Genomic DNA, 21411 nt, shown 5'->3' on the forward strand with positions numbered 1-21411 from the left:
CTGGCAGGTTAAGGTCCATGGGGTCACAAGAGTCAGACAGGACTTAGCAAGACACCACCACCTTAAACGGATACAGTTCTGCATGTCAATTATATCTCAATAAAACTGGAAAAATGAAAACATTCTACTTGGGCAAACCCGATGCAAAGTTGACCCTAAATTGTGTGCTAATAAAGCTTGAGTTTACCCTTACTCACTCTTAGCAATAATTCTATCTCTTCCACCACAACAAACATTCTAAGAACATTCATCCAATATTAACTGAAGTCAAAGAATTGCTCAAGACCAGTAACTTGTTTACAGTGACTATTCCTGGTAAAATAAACATGTGCAGACTGAATTAAAAAATGAAAGAAAGAAATTGTCTTTTTAGAGTAAGACATAAAAACTCCCAAACTACTGGTTTACTCCATCGTTTTGTATTAATGAATTTTGTCCAAAAAGGTTAAACGCTTAACTCCTGTGAAATTCCCTTAAGTATTACCTGGCTTCTTCAAGGACTTTTCCCATCACTTTGTTTTTATCTCCCTGGTTAACATCTTCATTTAAATCAGTTCCACCAAAGATGATTCCAAAAGGAATTCCATTACCTGCAAAATTAGGATACTTAACAAAGCACAGTTTACCTTTAAAACACCCTCTCACTAATTATCCCCAAGCATTGATAAAAAAAACCAAAGTTCCCAAAACATATGGACTATGTCATGCTGTTTGTTCAATTACATCTAACTCCCCTGAATAGAAGAGGTATCACCATTGTGATCATGACATGGGGTTACTCATGTGAGGCAAGGCCATTTTAAATCAATACACTTTAAATTTTAACATGTGAAAACTGTTGTTAGCCTCTATCTATCAAAGTCGAGTATAATCATAATTCAAAAAGACACATGTACCCCAATGTTCACTGCAGCACTATTTACAATACTTAGGACATGAAAGGAACCTACGTATCCACGGATAGATGAGTTGATAAAGAAGTTGTGATATCACTGAGGAAACCAGAATTGAAAGAGACACATGTACCCCGATGTTCATCACAGCACTGTTTACGATAGCTAGGACGTGGAAGCAACCTAGATGTCCATCAGCAGATGGAAAGTTGTGGCACAGAGACACAGTGGAATATTACTCAGCTGTTAAAAAGAACGCAGTTGAGTCTGTTCTAATGAGGTGGATGAAACTGGAGCTTATTATACAAAGTGAAGTAAGAGTGAGAAAGAAAAACACCAATATAGTATATTAACACATATATATATGGAATTTAGAAAGATGGTAACGATGACCTTATGTGCAAGAAAACAAAAGAGACAGATGTAAAGAACAGACTTTTGGACTCTGTGGGAGAAGGCGAGGGTGGGATGATTACAGAGAATAGCATTGAAACATGTATATTACTGTATGTGAAACAGATGGCCAGTCCAAGTTCAATGTTTGACACAGGGCAGTCAGAGCTGGTGCACTGGGACAACCCAGAGGGATGGGATGGGGAGGGAGGTGAGAGGGGGGTTCAGGATGGGGGGACACATGTACACCCGTGGCTGATTCATGTCAGTGTATGGCAAAACCCACCACAATAATGTAAAGTAATTAGCCTCCAATTACAATTAATTGATTAATTTTTAAAAGTTGTAATGTATATATGTATATATATACATACAAATATATAATGGAATATTAGCCACAAAAAGTAATGAAATTGAGTCAATTGTAGTGATGTGAATGAACTCAGAGTCTGTCATACAGAGTAAAGTCAGTCAGAAAAAGAGAAACAAATATTGTGTGTCAATGCATGAGGTTTCCCTGGTGCCTCAGTAGTAAAGTATGTGCCTGCTAATGCAGGAGATGCAGGTTTGATCCCTGTTTTGGAAAGGATCCCTGGAGGAAGAAATGGTAATCCATTCCAGTATTATTGCCTGGGAAATCCCATGGACAGAGCAGTTTGATGGGCTACAATCCATGAGGGTCACGAAAGAGTCAGACATGACTTAGTGACTAAACAACAGCAATATTAACTCAAATGTTTGGAAGCTAGAAATGTGGTGCTGATGATGCTATTTGCAAGGCAAGAACAGAGACACAGACGTAGAGAATGAGCACGTGGACATAGCCAGGAAGGGGAGGGTGGGGTGAACTGAGAGAGAAGCGCTGACATATGTACACTGCCAGCTGTGAAACAGACAGCTAGTGGGAGCCCGCTGCAGATCGCAGGGAGCTCAGCTTGCTGCTCTGTGATGACCTAGAGGGGTGGGATGGGGGAGGTGGGAGTGAGGCTCAACGCGGAGAGGGAATCTCTATACACATATTAGACAGCTGACTCACATTGTTGTACCACGGAAACTAACACAACACTGTAAACCAATTATCCTCCAATTAAAAACTTAAGATAAATAAATAAAGCCAAGCGTATCGTCCCTGGGAAATGGGCTCATCTGGAACTGCTGGTGTTTATGACGGAAAAAGACGGCTTCAAATGTAGACCTGCTGTTCATAGTATCGGCCACCATGATGGCGAGGAACCAGGAAGGAAAGGAAAGAGACATAGGCTGTATCTTCCAGGATCATGCAGTATGATAAATCACGGAGGGCACAGCTGTATGGGAACCAAAAATGTCCGAGATGCTGCGAGTGTCAAGTGCAAAAAGATTCCACTCCCTCCCCCTGCCGGGAGCATATTTATTCTGAAAGATGAGCCCAAACCTGATGGCACATTTCCTACCCTGGTAATCTCCAAAGGCACGCAGCGTGCACTGCTGCTGCTAAGTCGCTTCAGTCGTGTCCGACTCTGTGTGACCCCAGAGACGGCAGCCCACCAGGGTCCCCAGTCCCTGGGATTCTCCAGGCAAGAACACTGGAGTGGGTTGCCATTTCCTTCTCCAACGCATGAAAGTGAAAAGTGAAAGTGAACGCTCAGTCATGTCCAACTCTTCGCAACCCCAAGGACTGCAGCCCACCAGGCTCCTCTGTTCATGGGACTTTCCAGGCAAGAGTACTGGAGTGGGGTGCCATCGCCTTCTCCGATGGAGCATGCACAGATCAAGTTAAACAATGTGTTCATCAAATAGGGCTTCCCAGAAGGACTTCCAAAGGTCAATAAAAATTTCAAAAGAGCAAAAGCAAACCACTAAACAGACCAGATCTAATTTGAGTTCATACTGGGGTTTCTCAAACAAACCATCACTACAGAGATTCAACATTGCAGCAAAAAGGTAGTGATCTTTCCTAGTATTTACCTTAGAAGTCTTTTGTCATGAAAAGGAGCAGATTTTATCTTTTTTCTTTCTGGTGAAGTGCCTCTCACTTCACAGCCTTTAGATACTAAGCACTCTGACAACACACAGGAGGTACAGAAAGGCAGTAAGTAAAAAATTCAAATGAAAACTTTAAAAAGGAATTTAAGTTAAAAAAAAAATCAAGAGCATTTTGAGGAACACAATGTGTGTAGTAAAATGATCAACATACATTTCTCTGTACAAAGAATATCTGTGAAAAGATAAGCCTAAAAACCTAGCTGCCATTGCCTCTATGGAAAGAACCCAGGGTACTTCCCTGATGGTCCAGTGATTAGGACTCATGCTTTCACTGCCAGGGGCACGGGTCCGATCCCTGGTCAGGGAGCTAATATCCCACAAACTGCTTGGTGTGGCAGGCCAAAAAAAACAGGAACCCAGAAGATCACAAATGTGGGATGATAAAAAAACTTACTTTTTATCTCTATAACATTTTATATTGCTTGCCTTTCTTACTATTGACAGGTGTGACCTTTTCCAAAAATACATACAGCCAGACATGGAAAAGCACACCATATAGAGATGATTTACCTTCTGCCAGGGGCTCAGACTTTGGGGGATGTTCAGATTTTAGCACATGGGATGGACATGAACCGTTGGGGACCAGAGAAAGGTCTGTGGCAGTTAAAATAATGGCTGTGAAAGATGTCCATCCATAATTCCCAGAATCTGTGAATACATTACACAGGAAGGAGAAATCATGGTTTTGACAAATCTTTCCCTTTGTTTCTTGTTTAAAATAGGCTTTAGGCTTGATTCTAGCAAGGACATCAGGTGGCTTTAAGAAGCCAGGTTCAGGAAACCATGAGATTTTTTTTCTCAGCAGACGATTGGGAGTGACAAATGGTCAGCAGAAGCACTGATTTGGAAAGATCACTAAGTTATGTGCATAAATATACCACATGTATGTGTGCACGCTCGGTCATGTTTTGACTCTTTGCAACCCCACGGACTGTAGCCTGCCAGGCTCCGCTGTTCATGGGATTTCCCAGGCAAGAATATTGGAGTGGGTTGCCATTTCCTTCTCCAGGAGATCTTCCCAGATCAGGGATTGAACCTTTGTCTCCTGCATCTCCCGCTTTGGCAGGCAGATTCTTTACCGCTGCACCATTGAGTGATACCTATATGGGAAAAGAGGGTCCTACTTCCTATGGTGCAGGAGCAGGAGACAGAGCTAGAAGATTAATAAGGCAGATGCTGGGAGGGATTGGGGGCAGGAGGAGAAGGGGATGACAGAGAATGAGATGGCTGGATGGCATCACCGACTCGATGGACATGAGTCTGAGTGAACTCTGGGAGCTGGTGATGGACAGGGAGGCCTGGAGTGCTGCAGTTCATGGGGTCGCAAAGAGTCGGAGCGACTGAGCGACTGAACTGAACTGAACTGTTAGTGCAGGGAAACAGGAATTCACCTTTAGCAATGAAATGTCTGAAAATTTCAGAGGTTGATACATTTTGCTGAGTGAAGTGTTACCCCTGTATGATGATTACTACAGATAATGTGGGGCCTCAAGTGACATACTATCTCCTGAAAAGCTGCCGCTGCCATGTCATTTAATTCATGTTTGGAAAAAGCCACTTGTGGCTCAACAACAAAATTATCTGTCTTGCCTCCACTCAGTAGCCACTGGGCTCTCGGTGAAGTCAAGCCAACCTTGGAAGGGAAAAGAAGAACTATCCAAAAATTGTAGATAAAGCCAAGAGAATGATTGCATGCACATCCTTTCAAGGTGCAAGAAAGCAGTGTTTAAAGGTTCCCTGTGGATTAGTTTTCTAAGACTGTTGTGTGACTTCAATATTTACTATTAATTGAAAGTTCTTACTCTGTGAAGTTGTAATTAGGAATGGACTAAGATAGTTATATAGGTAGTTGTAGAGTTCCCAGTAGGGAATTATAGATAGAGAGGGACACCAGCGGAACTTTGGGAGACCACTGTAAGTTAACAAGCACTCAAGAAAAATATCAGGATTTTTTTTTTCTAGATTCCACATGTATGTGTTAATACGCAATATTTGTTTTTCTCTTTCTGACTTACTTCACTTTGTATGACAGACTCTAGGTCCATCCTCATCACTACAAATGACTCAGTTTCATCCCTTTTCACGACTGAGTAACACTCCACTGTACATCGTGCCACGTCTTTATTCTTCATCTGTCGCCGGCCGTTAGGTCGTTCCCCTGTCGGGGCTATCGTAAACAGAGCTTCCGTGAACACTGGGGAATGTGGCCTTTTGAATTATGGTTTTCTCGGAGTATATGCCCAGTAATGGGATCGCTGGGTCATATAATAGCTCTATTTTTAGTTTTTAGGAGCCTCCATAGTATTCTCCACAGTGGCTGTATCAATTTACATATGTGGAATCTGGAAAAATGGTACAGATGAACCTATTTTCAGGGCAGGAATAGAGATGCAGACATAGAGACCAGACATGCGGACATGGGGTGGGTAACGCCAGGGTGGGGGGCAGGTGTTGGACTAACTGGGAGAGTAGCAATGATATACACACACTTATAGAACACAAAGCTAGTGGGAAGCTGCTGTACAGACAGCGAGCTTACAGTTGATTGCCCTGCTAGACATTAACCAGTTCTACAGCCAACCCCATCCTAATATCCTTTTTTAAGAATTTTATTATTTATTTATTTTTGGCTTCACTGGGTCTTCCTTGCTAAGTGCAGCCTTTTCTCTAGCTGCCGCAAGCGGGGGCCTACTCTTTGTTGGGGTGCACAGACTTCTCACAGCAGTCATTCTCCTGCCGTGAGGCATGGGCTCCAGGGTGCACGGGCTTCAGTAATTGCAGCATGCGAGCACAGTAGTTATGAAACACAGGCTTAGTTGCCCCGAGGTGTGTGGGATCTTCCCATACCAGGGATTGAACCTATGTCCCCTGCATTAACGACTGGACCACCAGGGAAGTCCTTATCCTAATATTCTTTACTAAATTACCTACTCAAGTCTCAGTTCCCCAAATGCTCTTTAAACTGGCTTTAGCACCTTAGTAGTTCCCTCATTAATAAATCAATTGAATAAACTCTCTATGTGCTCACTTCTACATTTTGTGAAAGAGTCCCATTTTTAACTTTTGAACATTAGATTTTGAGTGAAGAAAAACACATCAAAAACATTCACGATAAGACTCTTAATGCAGTAAAAACAGCTTCAGTATACATCCAATCTCAACTGGCGTAGTTACATCATTTTAGAAAATCACTCTGTTAAGAACAAACCGAAAAGATGATTGTGTTCCTTCCATTTCGGAGCCGGATAAATGGGATAAACTGTTTCATCTATGTTTCAAGCTGACGTTATAGGCACTGGTGGTTTCCGTGGCCCCTAGCGTTTCACCCTAAAGAGAAGGGCTTACCTTGCAAAAGTCTGCCTCCTCTGTACAAATGCAGAGCCACAGCTGCCTCCAAGTTCTCTGCCTTGATGAAGCTTGAGATTTCAGATGGACTTTCAAAGTCAAAGGCATCTTTCAGAATGCACACATGACCTGCAGCTTCTAGATGGTCCCTTTATCAAAAAAATAAACAGAGAGAAAAGATAGGAAAACAAAAAATTAAAATGGAACAGGTTGCTGCTGTGGTCAAAACTTTAAATCAATCAAAAGATTCATTAAACCAAAAGTTAGTGATACATATCTTCTGAATTGTCCTCTAGAAGCAATCCACCTAAAAGACATGCATCCATCAGCCTCAAATACCAGAACTGGGACTGGGACCAGGGCTGGGACCAAGGGTAGCAGGAAAGAAAGAGTAAATGTTAGTCGCTTCAGTCGTGTCTGACTCTTTGTGACCCCATGGACTGTAGCCCACCAGGCTCCTCTGTCCATGGATTCTCCAGGCAAGAATACTAGAGTGGGTTGCCATTCCATTCTCCAGGGGATCTTCCCAACCCAGGGATCAAACCCAGGTCCCCTGCATTGCAGGCAGATTCTTTATCATCTGTGCCACCAGGGAAGTTCAGTAAACCCAAATAGAGATCAGTATAAAATTACAGTCCATATCCCTCATAATACAATTGGGCTTTTCCATACACGAAATGGTGATCAACTTTTTAATGTGATCACCTTTTCAATGTACACTATTTGGAAAGTCTGCCATAGGCTTCAAGAAACAAACACTACTATACTGGGGAAAAACATCTATTTCTGCTTTATTGACTATGCCAAAGCCTTTGACTGTGTGGATCACAATAAACTGTGGAAAACTCTGAAAGAGATGGAAATACCAGAGCACCTGACCTGCCTCCTGAGAAACCTATATGCAGGTCAGGAAGCAACAGTTAGAACTGGACATGGAACAACAGACTGGTTCCAAATAGGAAAAGGAATACGTCAAGGCTGTATATTGTTACCCTGCTTATTTAACTGATATGCAGAGTACATCATGAGAAATGCTGGGCTGGATGAAGCACAAGCTGGAATCAAGATTGCCGGGAGAAATATCAATAACTTCAGATATGCAGATGACACCACCCTTATGGCAGAAAGTGAAGAGGAACTAAAAGGCCTCTTGATGAAAGTGAAAGTGGAGAGTGAAAAAGTTGGCTTAAAGCTCAACATTCAGAAAATGAAGATCATGGCATCTGGTCCCATCACTTAATGGAAAATAGATGGGGAAAGTGGAAACAGTGTCAGACTTTATTTTTCTGGGCTCCAAAATCACTGCAGATAGTGATTGCAGCCATGAAATTAAAAGATGCTTACTCCTTGGAAGGAAAGTTATGACCAACCTAGACAGCATATTCAAAAGCAGAGACATTACTTTGCCGACTAAGGTCCATCTAGTCAAGGCTATGGTTTTTCCAGTGGTCATGTAGGGATGTGAGAGTTGGACTGTGAAGAAAGCTGAGCGCTGAAGAATTGATGCTTTTGAACTGTGGTGTTGGAGAAGACTCTTGAGAGTCCCTTGGACTGCAAGGAGATCCAACCAGTCTATTCTGAAGGAGATCAGCCCTGGGATTTCTTTGGAAGGAATGATGCTGAAGCTGAACCTGCAGTACTTTGGCCACCTCATGTGAAGAGTTGACTCATTGGAAAAGATTCTGATGGTGGGAGGGATTGGGGGCAGGAGGAGAAGGGGACGACCGAGGATGAGATGGCTGGATGGCATCACTGACTTGATGGACGTGAGTCTGAGTGAACTCTGGGAGTTGGTGATGGACAGGGAGGCCTGGCGTGCTGCGATTCAGGGGGTCCCAAAGAGTCGGACATGACTGAGAGACTGAACTGAACTGAACTGATACTGGGGAAACAGGAAGAAGCTCTTCTGTGGGCAAAGTAGCAACCACTAGTAGATTTAAAATGCACAAACTCTGTGATCAAATAACTTTCCTTCTCAGAATTGATTCTAAAAGCACACTAGGGTATGAGTGCAACACATGCATCCAAGAGTAAGCACTGAGGTAGCAAAAAAACTTAAGCCATCCTCAGTGTGCAACAGGAGGGGACCAGTTATCCTATAGTGCATATGAGGCCATCAAGCCCTGATTCTATGACAAAAACGCAGATCACTGTGACGTTATTTAGAATGAACTCAATACACACTGTTAATGAAAAGACAGCAAAGTGAAAAACCCTGTGTATATATAGCATGTGTGCATAGAATATCTGTAGAAAGATTTAGAAGAAATAGGTAACAATGATTTTATCTAAAGAGAACCAGGGACCAGAGCTTTTTTGCATGGCTAGATACTTTGACCAGGTGCATATATGATTTTTAATATAGTAAGTCCCTAACACACATATGAGTTCCATTCTGAGAGCACGTTCCTAAGTCCAGTTTATTGGTAAGTCCAACAAAGTTAGCCTGAGTACCCAGCTAATACTATCAGCTATATATTACTGTACTGTAATAGGTTTATAATACTTTTCACACAAATAATACATAAAAAGGAAACAAATGCAAAAAAATAAAGAAAACGCTTTTAACCCTACAGTACAGAACCTTTAAAAGTACAGCAGTAACAGTTATATGACTGCTGCTTTTGCACTTGCTTCCAGATATCCTGGGCTTGATATAAAGATACTGCACCACTGTCCTCTGTACAGTGAAGAAGTGAAGTGAAGTGAAGTCGCTCAGTCATGTCCGACTCTTTGCGACCCCGCGGACTGTAGCCCACCATCCATGGGATTCTCCAGGCAAGAATACTGGGGTGGGTTGCCATTTCCTTCCCCAGCCTCTATACAGTACTGCACAGTAAAGTACACAGAAGCATAACCAACTTGTAGACAATGCACACGTGTGAAAATGTATGACATGTGGCAAGGACACAGGACTGACTTTTATGGTTAGACATGTGAACGCACATTCTGCATTTTTAAAAATCTGCAATGTTCATAAGTGGAACCTATTGTAATTGCTTGAGGTGTGTGTGTGTGAGCATGTGAATGTACAGCCAATCCAACTTGGCCTCTCCCTTGATTAAAACCCTCAAATGGCTATAAGACTAGCCAGCTCAATTGTCAACTCTGCAAGAATGGGGCATACACCTGTCTTGCTTACTGGATAAAGCAAGCAGTGATGGCTGGATGTGTCTCTGGGATCAAGTCCAAGCGCCCTAGCCTAGCACAGAGCACCCTTCATATCCCACTTCCCCTGCAAGGCCAAGCGCATCCCACTCTTGCCATCCTTAGCTCCAGTCCTGCCCTTCCATCTGGAGGATGTCCAATGCATCATGCCTTCTGAGCCCCCTGACATAGCCCCAACATTCCCCAACACCAGCTCCTGTCAGTGAAATTTGACAGCCTCTGCTCCTAAAGCAGCTGTCCCCTCACTATTTCCATTGTGCTCCAAGCCTATCGCTACCACCATCCCTCTGGGCTGCAGTCATATGAGCGAGTCACATCATACTTAGAGCTCCTATTACAGAAATGAATAGGGGACTCTATACTCAATATCTTGTAATAATCTGTAAGGGAAAAGAATCTGAAAAAAGAATATATAGCTATGACTGAATCACTTTGCTGTACACCTGAAATGAACACAACACTGTAAATCAACTATACTCCAAAAACAAAATCGAAAAAGAACAAACAGAAAAACACAAAATCAGCACATTGGTGGCAATCAAGGACACTTAAAATTACTCTTGAAAAGTTCTTAAATCATCCGGAAGGTACTGGAGTACAAAGTTCAAACCTAACACAGCTATTTCCCCCCTAATTCCAGAGATAATAAAGATGGTTATTCTTCAGCTGAACATCAGAGGAGTTAGCTGGGTGGCACTTGGGGCAATATTGTATGAAATAATAAGAGTAAACATAGAAGAACAAGGATCTAGAACATTCAATCCAAATGATCATAAAATGACCAACTTCCTTACACAGTGGGAGCTTCAGGAGAACTCAGGTCTTCAGAAGATAAGTTAGATTCAAATCTTCAAGCCCGCCTCCACTCTGGGAAATATGGTGAGAATCATCACTGATACTACTACGCGAAGGATAAATTTTTTCTCTCTCTGTTTTCTCGTTTGTGTTGTAAATTAAATGCATAAGGCTGCAGCTATCACCTTGCCAAGAAAGAAAAACTAAGGCCTGGAGACTTGAGTTGGCTTCTGCTCTTACAACGTATTGAGTATCTTTATCTTATCATTTCTGTTGTTAATGCTGATTGACCATGGTCACTGCCCCTCACCCCCACCCCCGACCACCACCACCACCCTAACCCCCTCAACTCCTTTGGAAATGATGATGGCAACTATTAAGCAGAACCAGGAAAGAAGCCTGCAGGCTACACATCATGCAAAAATAAGGACACAATGAACTTCAGAGCATAACTGCGAAATGACTGTTATTCCATCTTTAAAACTCTAAAATGAGAAGCCAAAAACAAAGGTGTTGGGAAATGGAAAGGAAACAGTTTGAATTCTACTTAGGAAGTTTATACCTGAGAGATTTCTGGCTGATGCAGAATCTATAGGGCAGGGCACATTAGATTGGGTGACGGGGTACAGACAATGCCTTGTTCTTTGTCTATTAAACACATTTTCAAATGGCATTTCAACACTAGCTTTATGATCTCATAAATATTTAAAAATAGTCTTTTTTTTTTATCTTAATTCTCTATGGACCAAGACTTGAGCCTTGTTTCCTGCTGATTTGCATCAGGCTGGCCAAAAAGTTCTTTCTGGCTTTTCCATAAGATCTTAAGGAAATAACACTTTTAAATTGCTTTGCCCTGGTTCCTTCTGAAACCAAGCAGGACCTTGTGGGGCTCCAGGGTACAGGGGCCTTTCTGTTCCATCTCCATGATCTCCACTGAGTTCCAAAAGGCAGATACAAACAGTTGCTAATCAGAGAAGGAAGGGGTTAAGAGGCAAGAGAGGAACAGCCAAGAAGCGACTGTTTGCTTCTGGTCAAAGTTTGAGATTAGCTGAGTACAGGCCATGCACACACCCTAATCCTATCGGCAACACTACCCTTGGACCACTGCTATAAAAATCCTCACCAAATTCTTCAGGGTTGGGACACACAGTTTCAAGGGCTCCCCTTTGCCTGGGAAAGCAATAAAGCTATTCTTTTCTACTTCACTCAAAACTCTGTCTCCGAGATTTGATTTGTTAGGGGAACCGCTGACTGAAACCATCTGCCCTGGCCAGGCACCATAGTAACCACGTGCATGAGTTGTGTTAAACAGGAGGTCCTCGAAAGGAATATAGAACTAACAAGTTAGCATCAACCAGAAGAATTCAGGAAAAGTCAAAAGGAAAGAGGAGACGCCAGTACCTAGGTCCTACCAACCTCCCAGAATCCTCCTCACTGGAATCTATCTTGGCTGAGCCATGCAACTGCCACCAGGAAGGACGCTGAGTCAGAATTATTGGCCAGAGACAACCTGGAAACTAACCTCATTACCACAAAACTCAGACTGCGAATCATGTGGCAGAGCAGTTCTCCTGGGTTCTCTTACCCTACTGCTCTCCATCCAAGTCCCCTTCCCAATAAAGTCTCTTGCTTTGTCAGCACGTGTATTTCCTCCAACAATTCATTGTCACATGTTAGACAAGCGCCCACTCTCAGGCCCTGGAAGGGATCCCTCTTCCTGCAACAGATTTGGCACCCGTGCACAGAGGCTGACCTTTCAGCATCACTGGGCTTCCCCAGTAGCCCAGCAGGTAAAGAATCTGCCTGCAATGCAGGAGACCCTGGTTCAATTCCTAGGTCAGGAAGATCCACTGGAGAAGGGATAGGCTAGCCACTCCATTATTCTTATGCTTCCCTGGTGGCTCAGCTGGTAAAGACTCCACCTGTAGTGTGGGAGACCTGGGTTCGATCCCTGGGTTGGGAAGATCCCCTGGAGAAGGAAACAGCTACCCACTCCAGTATTCTGGCCTGCAGAATTCCATAGACTGTATAGTCCATGGGGTCACAAAGAGTCAGATATGACTGAGCGACTTTCACTTTTCACTTGTCATGAGTGATAACTTGATTCAACTAATAAATTCCCCAAGCACCTGTTATGTCCCAGGGACTCTGGCTTATTTGGCTCAACGAAGGCTTTTTTTGATAACAAAAGCACCAACAAATTAAGAGACTTTGAGCATGTTCTAGAAATTGACTGAACCTCCTTGCACATCCCTGACTCAAGATTCAAAGATTCAGTAGGACTCTACCTGCTTCCACCTGGCTGAAAGCCATCCTGTTTAACTGAGTGCACAAACAGAGCTTAATCATTTGTGTGTTTATCCTATGTGGATTTTGATAAACTACGATGTCTCCATTAAAAAAAAAAAAAACAAGAAAAACTGATACAGGGCAGGTAACACAAACTGCATCCCATTCCATAGCCATGAGCCCCTGCATGATCCTAAGATAGGAAACAGGAATCTAATATTCCTTAAGGCCATCTCACCTTGTGGGCCTTTAAGTGCGAGCAGCTGGCTGGGCCCATTGATTCTCATAGAACATTGCACCTAGTGTCAACCTGGTGTTGACATTAATGTCTCATGATGTCAACCTGGCTCAACTATGGTTCACCTGGGGGAAAAGAATGTCACGTCACTGGTGGAGTGAAGTCACCTGTGCTGACGTGTAAGATGTCACACTCTGATAATATTTCAAGAAGTTTTGAGATGTGGGACTTCCCAAGTGATCCAGTGGTTGACAGTCTACCTGCCAATGCAGGGGACATGAGTTCAATCCCTGGTCCAGGAAGATCCCACATGCCTCGGCACAACTAAACCTGTGTGCCACAACTACTGAGCCCACAAGCCACAAATACTGAGCCTGCACCCTAGACCCCTAGCTCTGCAACAAGAGAGGCCACCACAATGAGAAGCCCGTGCACCGCCATGAAGAGTAGCCCCTGCTCACTGCAACTAGAGAAAGCCCATGTGCAGCAACAAAGACCCAATGCAGCCAAAAATAATTAAGTAAATAAAAACTTTTTTAAGAAAGGAAGTTCAGATAAGTTAAGAGAAACCATGCTCATCTTGAAACCATGATGAAGCTCAGCAAGATGAAGAAGACCTGTCAAGGCAATGCCCACATGAACCCGTGAGCCCTAGCTCAGAAAAATAAACTGGAGAGACCACTGCCCCTCTTGCCTCTCCATAAATGCAGTGAGATAATAACAGCACATTTGTGGGACATGGTGTTACCTTGCATATTATCTCCTTTGGTGAGTTCTGCAAACTGTAAAGTGAATCTACTTTTTAATGTGATTCTAGTGGATTCTTGTACTCAAGAGATTACTGTTAGGAAGTCACTCTTTTTAAAAGAATGCAAACATACAGTCACAAAACAGGTAAAGCATCTAGATCAGGTCTCCTGAACCCAAAAGACTGCTGAGCTCAGACTGATAAAGTAAATGAACTTGAGGGGAAGGGGAGACAACAAGAAGTGAAGAGTCCTACACCAAATGGAAGAGACAGGTCCCATCTGCAGGGTGAGTCCTACTTGGTCTAATAATAAAGCCAACTGAGCACTGGAAATGTGGCAAGTTGAAAAAAGATGTGCTGAGTATAAAATATGCATACAGGGACTTTTCTGGTGGTCCAGTGGCTAAGACTGCACTCCCACTGCAGGGGGCCTGGGTTCGATCCCTGGCCACAGAACTAGATCCCGCATGCTACAACTAAGAGTTCGCATGCCACAGCTAAGGATCTTGCATGCCACAATGAAGACCCGGTGCAACCAGATAAATAAATACAGCTCAATCATACTTTTTGTATTGACGACATGTTGAAATGATATTTGGATATACTGAGTTCATAAGGCTGTATTATTAAAATTAATTTGATCTGTTTCTACTTTGTTTAAAGTGACTACTAGAATGTTTTAAATGACACACGTGGCTCACTTTATGTCTAAACACATGGGATTACATCCTCTTCAGCTCTAGACCCCCTTCATGGGTCACTGCCTTGGCATGGAGAAAGGGGTTGCATAATAATGAAGCTGTGAGCTATGCCATGCAGGGCCACCCAAGGTAGATGGGTCACAGTGAAGAGTTCTGACAAAACGTGGTCCACTGGATGAGGGAATGGCAAATCGCTCCAGTATTCTTACCCAGAGAACCCCATGGACAGTATGAAAAGGCAAAAGGATATGACACCAGAAGATAAGCCCCCCAGTTTGGAAGGTGTCCAATATGCTACTGGGGAAGAGTGGAGAGCAATCATGAATAGCTCTAAAAAGAGTGAAGTGGTTGGGCCAAAGTGGGAATGACACTCAGTTGTGGATGTGGCTGGTGATGAAAGTAAAGTCTGATGCTATAAAGAGCAATACTGCTAGGAACCTGGAATGTCAGGTCCATGAATCAAGGTAAACTGGACATGATCAAGCAGGAGATGCAAGAGTGAACATCGACGTTTTAAGGAGTAGTGAACTAAAATGGATAGAAATGGGCAAATTTAATTCAGATGATCATTATGTCTACTATTGTGGGCAAGAATCCCTTAGAAGAAATGGAGTAGCCCTCAGTCAACAAGAGTCCAAAATGCAGTACTTGGGCGCAATCTCAAAAATGACAGAACAATCTCTGTTCATTTCTAAACAAACCATTCAACAATACAGTAATCCAAGTCAATGCCCCAACCACGAATGCTGAAAAAGCTGAAGTTGATCGGTTCCATGAAGACCTACAAGACCTTCTAGAATTAACACCAAAAAAAAGATGTCCTTTGCATCATAGGGGATTAGAATGCAAAAGCAGGAAGTCAAGAGATACCTACAACATTTATTTTTCCCTCAAACCTTCAAAAATTGATGCTTTTGAACTGTGGTGCTGGAGAAGACTCTTGAGAGTCCCTTGGACTACAAGGAGATCAAACCAGTCAATCCTAAAGGAAATCAGTCCTGAATATTCACTGGAAGCTGAAACTCTAATACTTTGGCTATCTGATGTGAAGAACTGAGTCACTGGAAAAGACCCTGATGCTGGAAAAGATTGAAGGCAGGAAGAGAAGAGAAGACAGAAGATGAGATGGTTGGATGGCATCACTGACTCAATGGACATGAGTTAGAGCAAGCTCTGGGGGGTGGTGATGGGCAGAGAAGCCTAGCTTGCTGCAGTCCATGGGGTCAGAAAGAGTCAGACACAACTGAGTGACTCAACTGAACTGAACTAAAACTTCAAAAGTTCCAAGGTCTGCTTTTCCTCTTTCCTTTAAGTATCAGTAAAGCTTTCACTCTGAAATGTGTCACCCTCTGTCAACTACAAATTGGCACTTGCCAAGAGCATTTGCCAATTTCTACATAGCTCAGTTGGTAAATCATCTGCCTGCAATTCAGGAGACCCAGGTTCGATTCCTGGGTCAGTTAAGATCCTCTGAAGAAGGAAATGGCAACCCACTCCAGTATTCTTGCCTGGATAATCCCATGGACAGAGGAGCCTGACAGGCTACAGTCTATGGGATCACAAGAGTCGGACACGACTTAGCGACTAAACCACCACCACCACCACCAAACAAGAACAAGGGCGTTTGCCATCTGCTTCTGCAAGATTGAACCCTGTGCTGCTGCAGCTACTGATCTTCAATACCAGCTGAGGGAATCCAGGGTGGAATGAGACACTCTGTGTTCCAGGGAATCTGGTGGGGCAGGTCTTTAGATAGTTAGATATTTCCAGGAACTGATTTCATGATCGCAAACTTTGTATCTCTTCATATCTAGGAAAGCACTAAATCCCTTCGTGGTGACATCAGCTTCTTGTGACTAGCAGAAAACCTTGTGTAAAGTGCTCAATTGCATTGAACTCCCCTATTGACCCTCCTTCTTCCCCTTGCCTCTTTGGAGCAGTCTCTCAGAGCTATCAGAGGTACTATCTCCCAGGCTGCAGCCCTCATTTTACCCTAAATAAAACTTAGCTCGCAACTCTCACGTTGCACATCTTTTTTGTCGACACTTTGATAACATCCATTTCCACTTCCCCTCTTCCTTGAACATCCGCATCCCTCATTTCAGTGTGAAGCACTCAACTCCAGGATCCAATCAGAGCACGCCACCCATGCATACAACCAGCCTGGGGCAGGCACTTTGAGACTTGGGATTGCACTTTCAGGGACTCAGACTTGTGTTTCTTGCTGAAAGGGAAAGTGAAGTCGCTCAGTTGTGTCCAACTCTTTGCAGATCCCATGGATGGTAGCCTACCAGGCTCCACCGTCTATGGGATTTTCCAGGCAAGAATACTGGAGTGCGCTGCCAGTTCCTTCTCCAGGGGATCTTCCCAACCCAGGGATCAGAACCCTGGTCTCCTGCATTGCAGACAGACGCTTTACCATCTGAGCCACCAGGGAGAGTTCTGTTTCTTGCTGGGCTTGAACTGAACAGATATAGAGTTGGGAGGTGACAGCAAAGAAATCCTGACAAGAATGAGAAGTGGATCCAAGACGCAGAGAGCAACTGACTCCCATCCACACCATCTTAAAAGCAATATCATGCCTGCAGTCTGCCCTACCTTCAGACTTTTTATAGGATAAGCAGCTAAATCCCCTTCCTTGTCCAGGCGATTAGGGTTGGGTTTTCAGTGACATGAGGCTGCAAATCTCTGCTACTATTATAGACCATCGGATTAGAGCCTTTCTTATTCTTGATCTAAAATCCTGTCTAGCTTCTCATAAACCATCAGGGTCTCTAATCACAGAGGTGATCTTTCCCCAAGGCCCTTCATCCTTTCCACAGCAACAGTACTCTCTGACCTCAGAGGGTCACAAAGCCCCTCCCTGTCCCCTATTTCTTGTTTGTAGAAAAAGGCTTTAGTTTCCTAGACCTTCCCTGAGTTCCAAAGAACAGACTCAAGCAGTTACTAATTAGGGAAGGGAGGAAACATAGAAACAATAGAAGCAACCATCAATTGCTCAAAACAAAAAAGCAATAAAGAAAAATTTTAAAAAGAAAAACAAACTCCCAAAAATAGAAATAAAATAAGAAAGGATAATTTAGTGATAAAGCAAGAGTCCTGCTCACAGACATGGAGAAAAAACTTACAGGTTGCCAAGAGGATGGATGAAGGGAAAGCATAGTTTCAAAGTTTGAGATTGACTTATACACACTGTTATATTGTAAATGAATAGTCAACAAGGACCTATTGTATAGCACAGGGAACCTGCTCAATGTTATGTGGCAGCCTGGATGAGAAGGGAGTTTAGGGGAGAATGGATACATGGATACGTATGGCTAAGTCCCTTCACTATTCACCTGAAACTATCACAACATTGCTTGTTAATCAGCTATACCCCAATACAAGATAAAAAGTTTAAAAAAAAATTACAGCAACAACAACAAAAAGAAAACCAGATATCTCAAGTTAAGGAATTGAGGACTTTTCTATGTATTGGGAAGATGCAAGAGTCTGGGCTTGCTGAAATCATTCCTTTGGTATGCACCTCAGCTATCTGGAGCCAGTATCCTGGGTTTTCACATCCTGAGATTCCTCAGGCTGCAGTCTGATGTCTGCTATTAATAGATGGCAGGTATTCTTTCCTTCCTGAGTTTCCTCAGGGCTCACCAGCTCACCATCAGTGGCAGCTGCAATCGCCAATGACTGTAACGTCCTTGTCTACTGATATGGCAGGAAATTTCAAATTTTCACATCCCTTACATCATCTCTCTCCTCTGCTACATCATCCCAGGTCCTCCCAAGTCGTTTTCAAGACTGTACTCTCCCTTCATTCCTATGTCAGCCACCTCAGCCCCTCATTCCGAAATCTTACTAGCATTCAATCCAGAACCTTCACCTGGCAGCTGCCCTCTCTTGCTAACTCTTCAGATGCCTTCACTTCTCAACTCCACAAGCTGCTTCCTGTCTCAGGGCATCCCCACAGGAGGGTCCCTTGGCCAGAAATGCTGTTCCCAACCTTTCTCCCTCTTCACCCAGTTAACCCACAGGTTTTAAGCTCTAGCTTAAAAAGTTATTTCTCTTGGGATTTTTCTGGTGACCCAATGGTTAAGGTTCCATACTTCCAATGCATGAGGCGTGGGTTCCATCCCTGGTTGAGGAACTAAGATTCCACGTGCTGTGCAGTGTGGCCAAAGTAAATAAATAATAAAAAATAAATAAATAAAAGTTTTTTCTCATATGCAAACATTCACAGCAGCCCTATTCACAGTAGCCAGTAAGTACAAACAACTCAAATGTCCTTCAGCTGATGGATGGACAAGCAAAATGTGATACGTCCATAAATGGAATATATTATTCTGCTATAAAAGAATTAAGTACTGATGCATTCTGCAGAGTCTTCAGAGAGGACCATATAGAGTATGATTTCATTTATATGAGATGTCCAGAAGAGGCAAATCCATGGGGACAGAAAGATTATTGGCTGCCTGGAGCTTGGGGAGGTGCACTGGGGGGTGGAGGGGGGAATGACAGCTAATGGGTTTGGGGTGCTTTTGAAATGGCTAAAAATGTTCTGAAATGAGATAGTGGTGATGGTTGTGTGACTTTATGAATATACTAAAAACCACTGAATTGGATGCTTTAAAAGGGTGAATTTTATGGCATGTGAATTATATCTCAATTAAAAAAACTGCATGAGAAAGGAAAAGCTATTTCTCTGGGGAGCCTCCCAGACCCTCTAGAAATAGGTCTGTCCTTTGAACACACTCTTGTGTGTGTGTGTGTGTGTGTGTGTGTGTGTGTGTGTGTGCACTCAGTCACGTCCAACTCTTTGTAACCCCACGGACTGTAGCCTGCCAGGCTCCTCTGCCTGTGGAATTTTCCAGGCAAGAATAATAGATCAGGTTGCCACTTCCTATTCCAGGGGATCAATCCAGGGATCAAACCCACGTCTCTTGTGTCTCCTGCATTGGCAGGTGGAACACTGTCTTACCACCTGGCAGGTCTTCCTAGCATTGATCATATTGTAATTAAAGAATCTGTGTGATTGTACTTTCGTGCTAGAATGCTGAAACCTTCTTTCAAATGACAGGGCATAGCATTGAGCTGATGTGCTAAAAATTCTTTGGCTGAGCAGCTGCTGGCTTCTGCAGGGCTCACCTGTTTTCCTCTGTTCCAGAGCCTTCCCAGCGCTGTGGCCCTGGAGATGCTCAATAATAAATATTTGCTGAATGAAAACAATAAGCAACAATGATTTTATCAGGGGAAAAGATGAAAGAGCCTCTTCCCACTGACTTAATGTACACCTGCAGTTTCTGAAACTGGACAGGACCCTGCGGGGCTGCTGGGTGTGGAAACCTTTACAAGAAATAGGCTTCATACAGCCTCGGTGACCTTCCCTGAGTTCCAAAGAGCAGATTCAAACAGTTGTTCATCAGGGAAGGGAGGGGTTGCGGAGAAAAGGGAAGAGCAGTCAAGAAACAATACCGCAGCCTTGGGACAGGGTCCTGGTTCCATGTCAAGGGGTACATAGAACAATATCTCTGAGCTCTTCTGCAGAGCCAAACCCCCAGCAGGTGGTTACAGCAGAATTCAGACCTATACCAGCAGAGGGTCCCTGGGCAGTAGGGTCAGGGCTGTACTAGATGTGATGATATTTGCTTTCCTCCTTTTTTTTTTTCCCCTCCAGTGCATTTCCACAAAGTCTTCTATTTGCTTCTGTTATCTAAACTACTTCTCATCAAATAAAATCACTTCACACTGTGTTTCAGATGGAGGAAAGAGAACACACAGCCACACACTCCTGTACAAAGTCTGGCTCTCTCAACACAGGGACACTGCATTCACGCTGGTGTCAGAGCCCTAACTCCAAAAGTTAGTCCAAGCACTAGCTTTTAGAACTCCCTACTCTGCCGTGTGATTCTGGGTTTTTGTTTTCAATTTTTTGGCCCCATCAAAAAATTAAAAATTAAATTGAACCTATGCCCTCTGCATTAGAAGTGTAGAGTCTAAACTACTGAACCCCCAGGGAAGTCCCAGAACTGTGGACCCAGCAAGCCTCAATCTTTTACCACCTTTTCTTGTTTTCCGTCTCTTGTTCTTGTTCTTCTTCTCCTTCTTTTTTTGGGGGGGGGGGGCAAAATAGGTAGCTTGTGGGATCTTAATTCCCCAACCAGGAACTGAACGAGGGCCCTCAGCAGTGAAAGTGCTGAGCCCTGACCACTGGATCGCCAGGGAAGTTCCTTCTTCTCCATCTCTTTTCTTACATTTTCTTTTCTACTAAAAAGATGCACAGTTTGAGAGTTGCGAGCTAAGTTTTATTTGGGGCAAAATGAGGACTGCAGCCCGAGAGGCAACACTTCAGATAGCTCTGAGAGACTACTCCAAAGAGGCAGTGGGGAAAGATTAACATATAAGGTTTTGTGAAGGCAGAGCTCAATACCATTAAGCATTCATATTACAGAAGGTTTTCTGCTAGTCATATGAGGATCTGAAGAGGAACCAGAGATCAAATTGCCAACATTTGCTGGATCATAGAGAAAGCAAAGGAATTCCAGAAAGATATCTACCTCTGTTTCATTGAATACACCAAAGCCTTTGACTGTGTGAATCATAATAAACTGTGGAAAGCTCTTAAAGAGATGGGAATACCAAACCATCTTACCTGTCTCCTGAGAAACCTACATGAGGGTCAAGAAGCAACAGTCAGAACTCAGTATGGGACTACTGATTGGTACCTGATTGAGAAAGAAGTATGATAGGGCTGTCACCCTGTTTGTTTAACCTATGTGCTGAGTACATCATGAGAAATGCCGGGCTGGGTGAGTTACAAGCTGA

The 21411-nt window shown here is 43.3% G+C and overlaps 1 protein-coding gene across 1 annotated transcript in view; it reads right to left on the bottom strand.

The window, feature by feature from the left end:
• The window catches only part of GLT1D1 (glycosyltransferase 1 domain containing 1), a 115755-nt gene that overhangs the window by 87975 nt on the left and 6369 nt on the right, over positions 1 to 21411 (bottom strand). The window contains exons 2-3 of the mRNA XM_052654920.1: positions 6657 to 6805; positions 485 to 590 (exon numbers count right to left, since the gene is read on the bottom strand). Of these exons, the coding sequence (XP_052510880.1) occupies positions 485 to 590; positions 6657 to 6805 (255 nt within the window). The remainder of the gene's footprint in view (positions 1 to 484; positions 591 to 6656; positions 6806 to 21411) is intronic.

This window comes from Budorcas taxicolor, chromosome 17, assembly GCF_023091745.1.
Source record: "Budorcas taxicolor isolate Tak-1 chromosome 17, Takin1.1, whole genome shotgun sequence".
NCBI lineage: Eukaryota > Metazoa > Chordata > Mammalia > Artiodactyla > Bovidae > Budorcas > Budorcas taxicolor.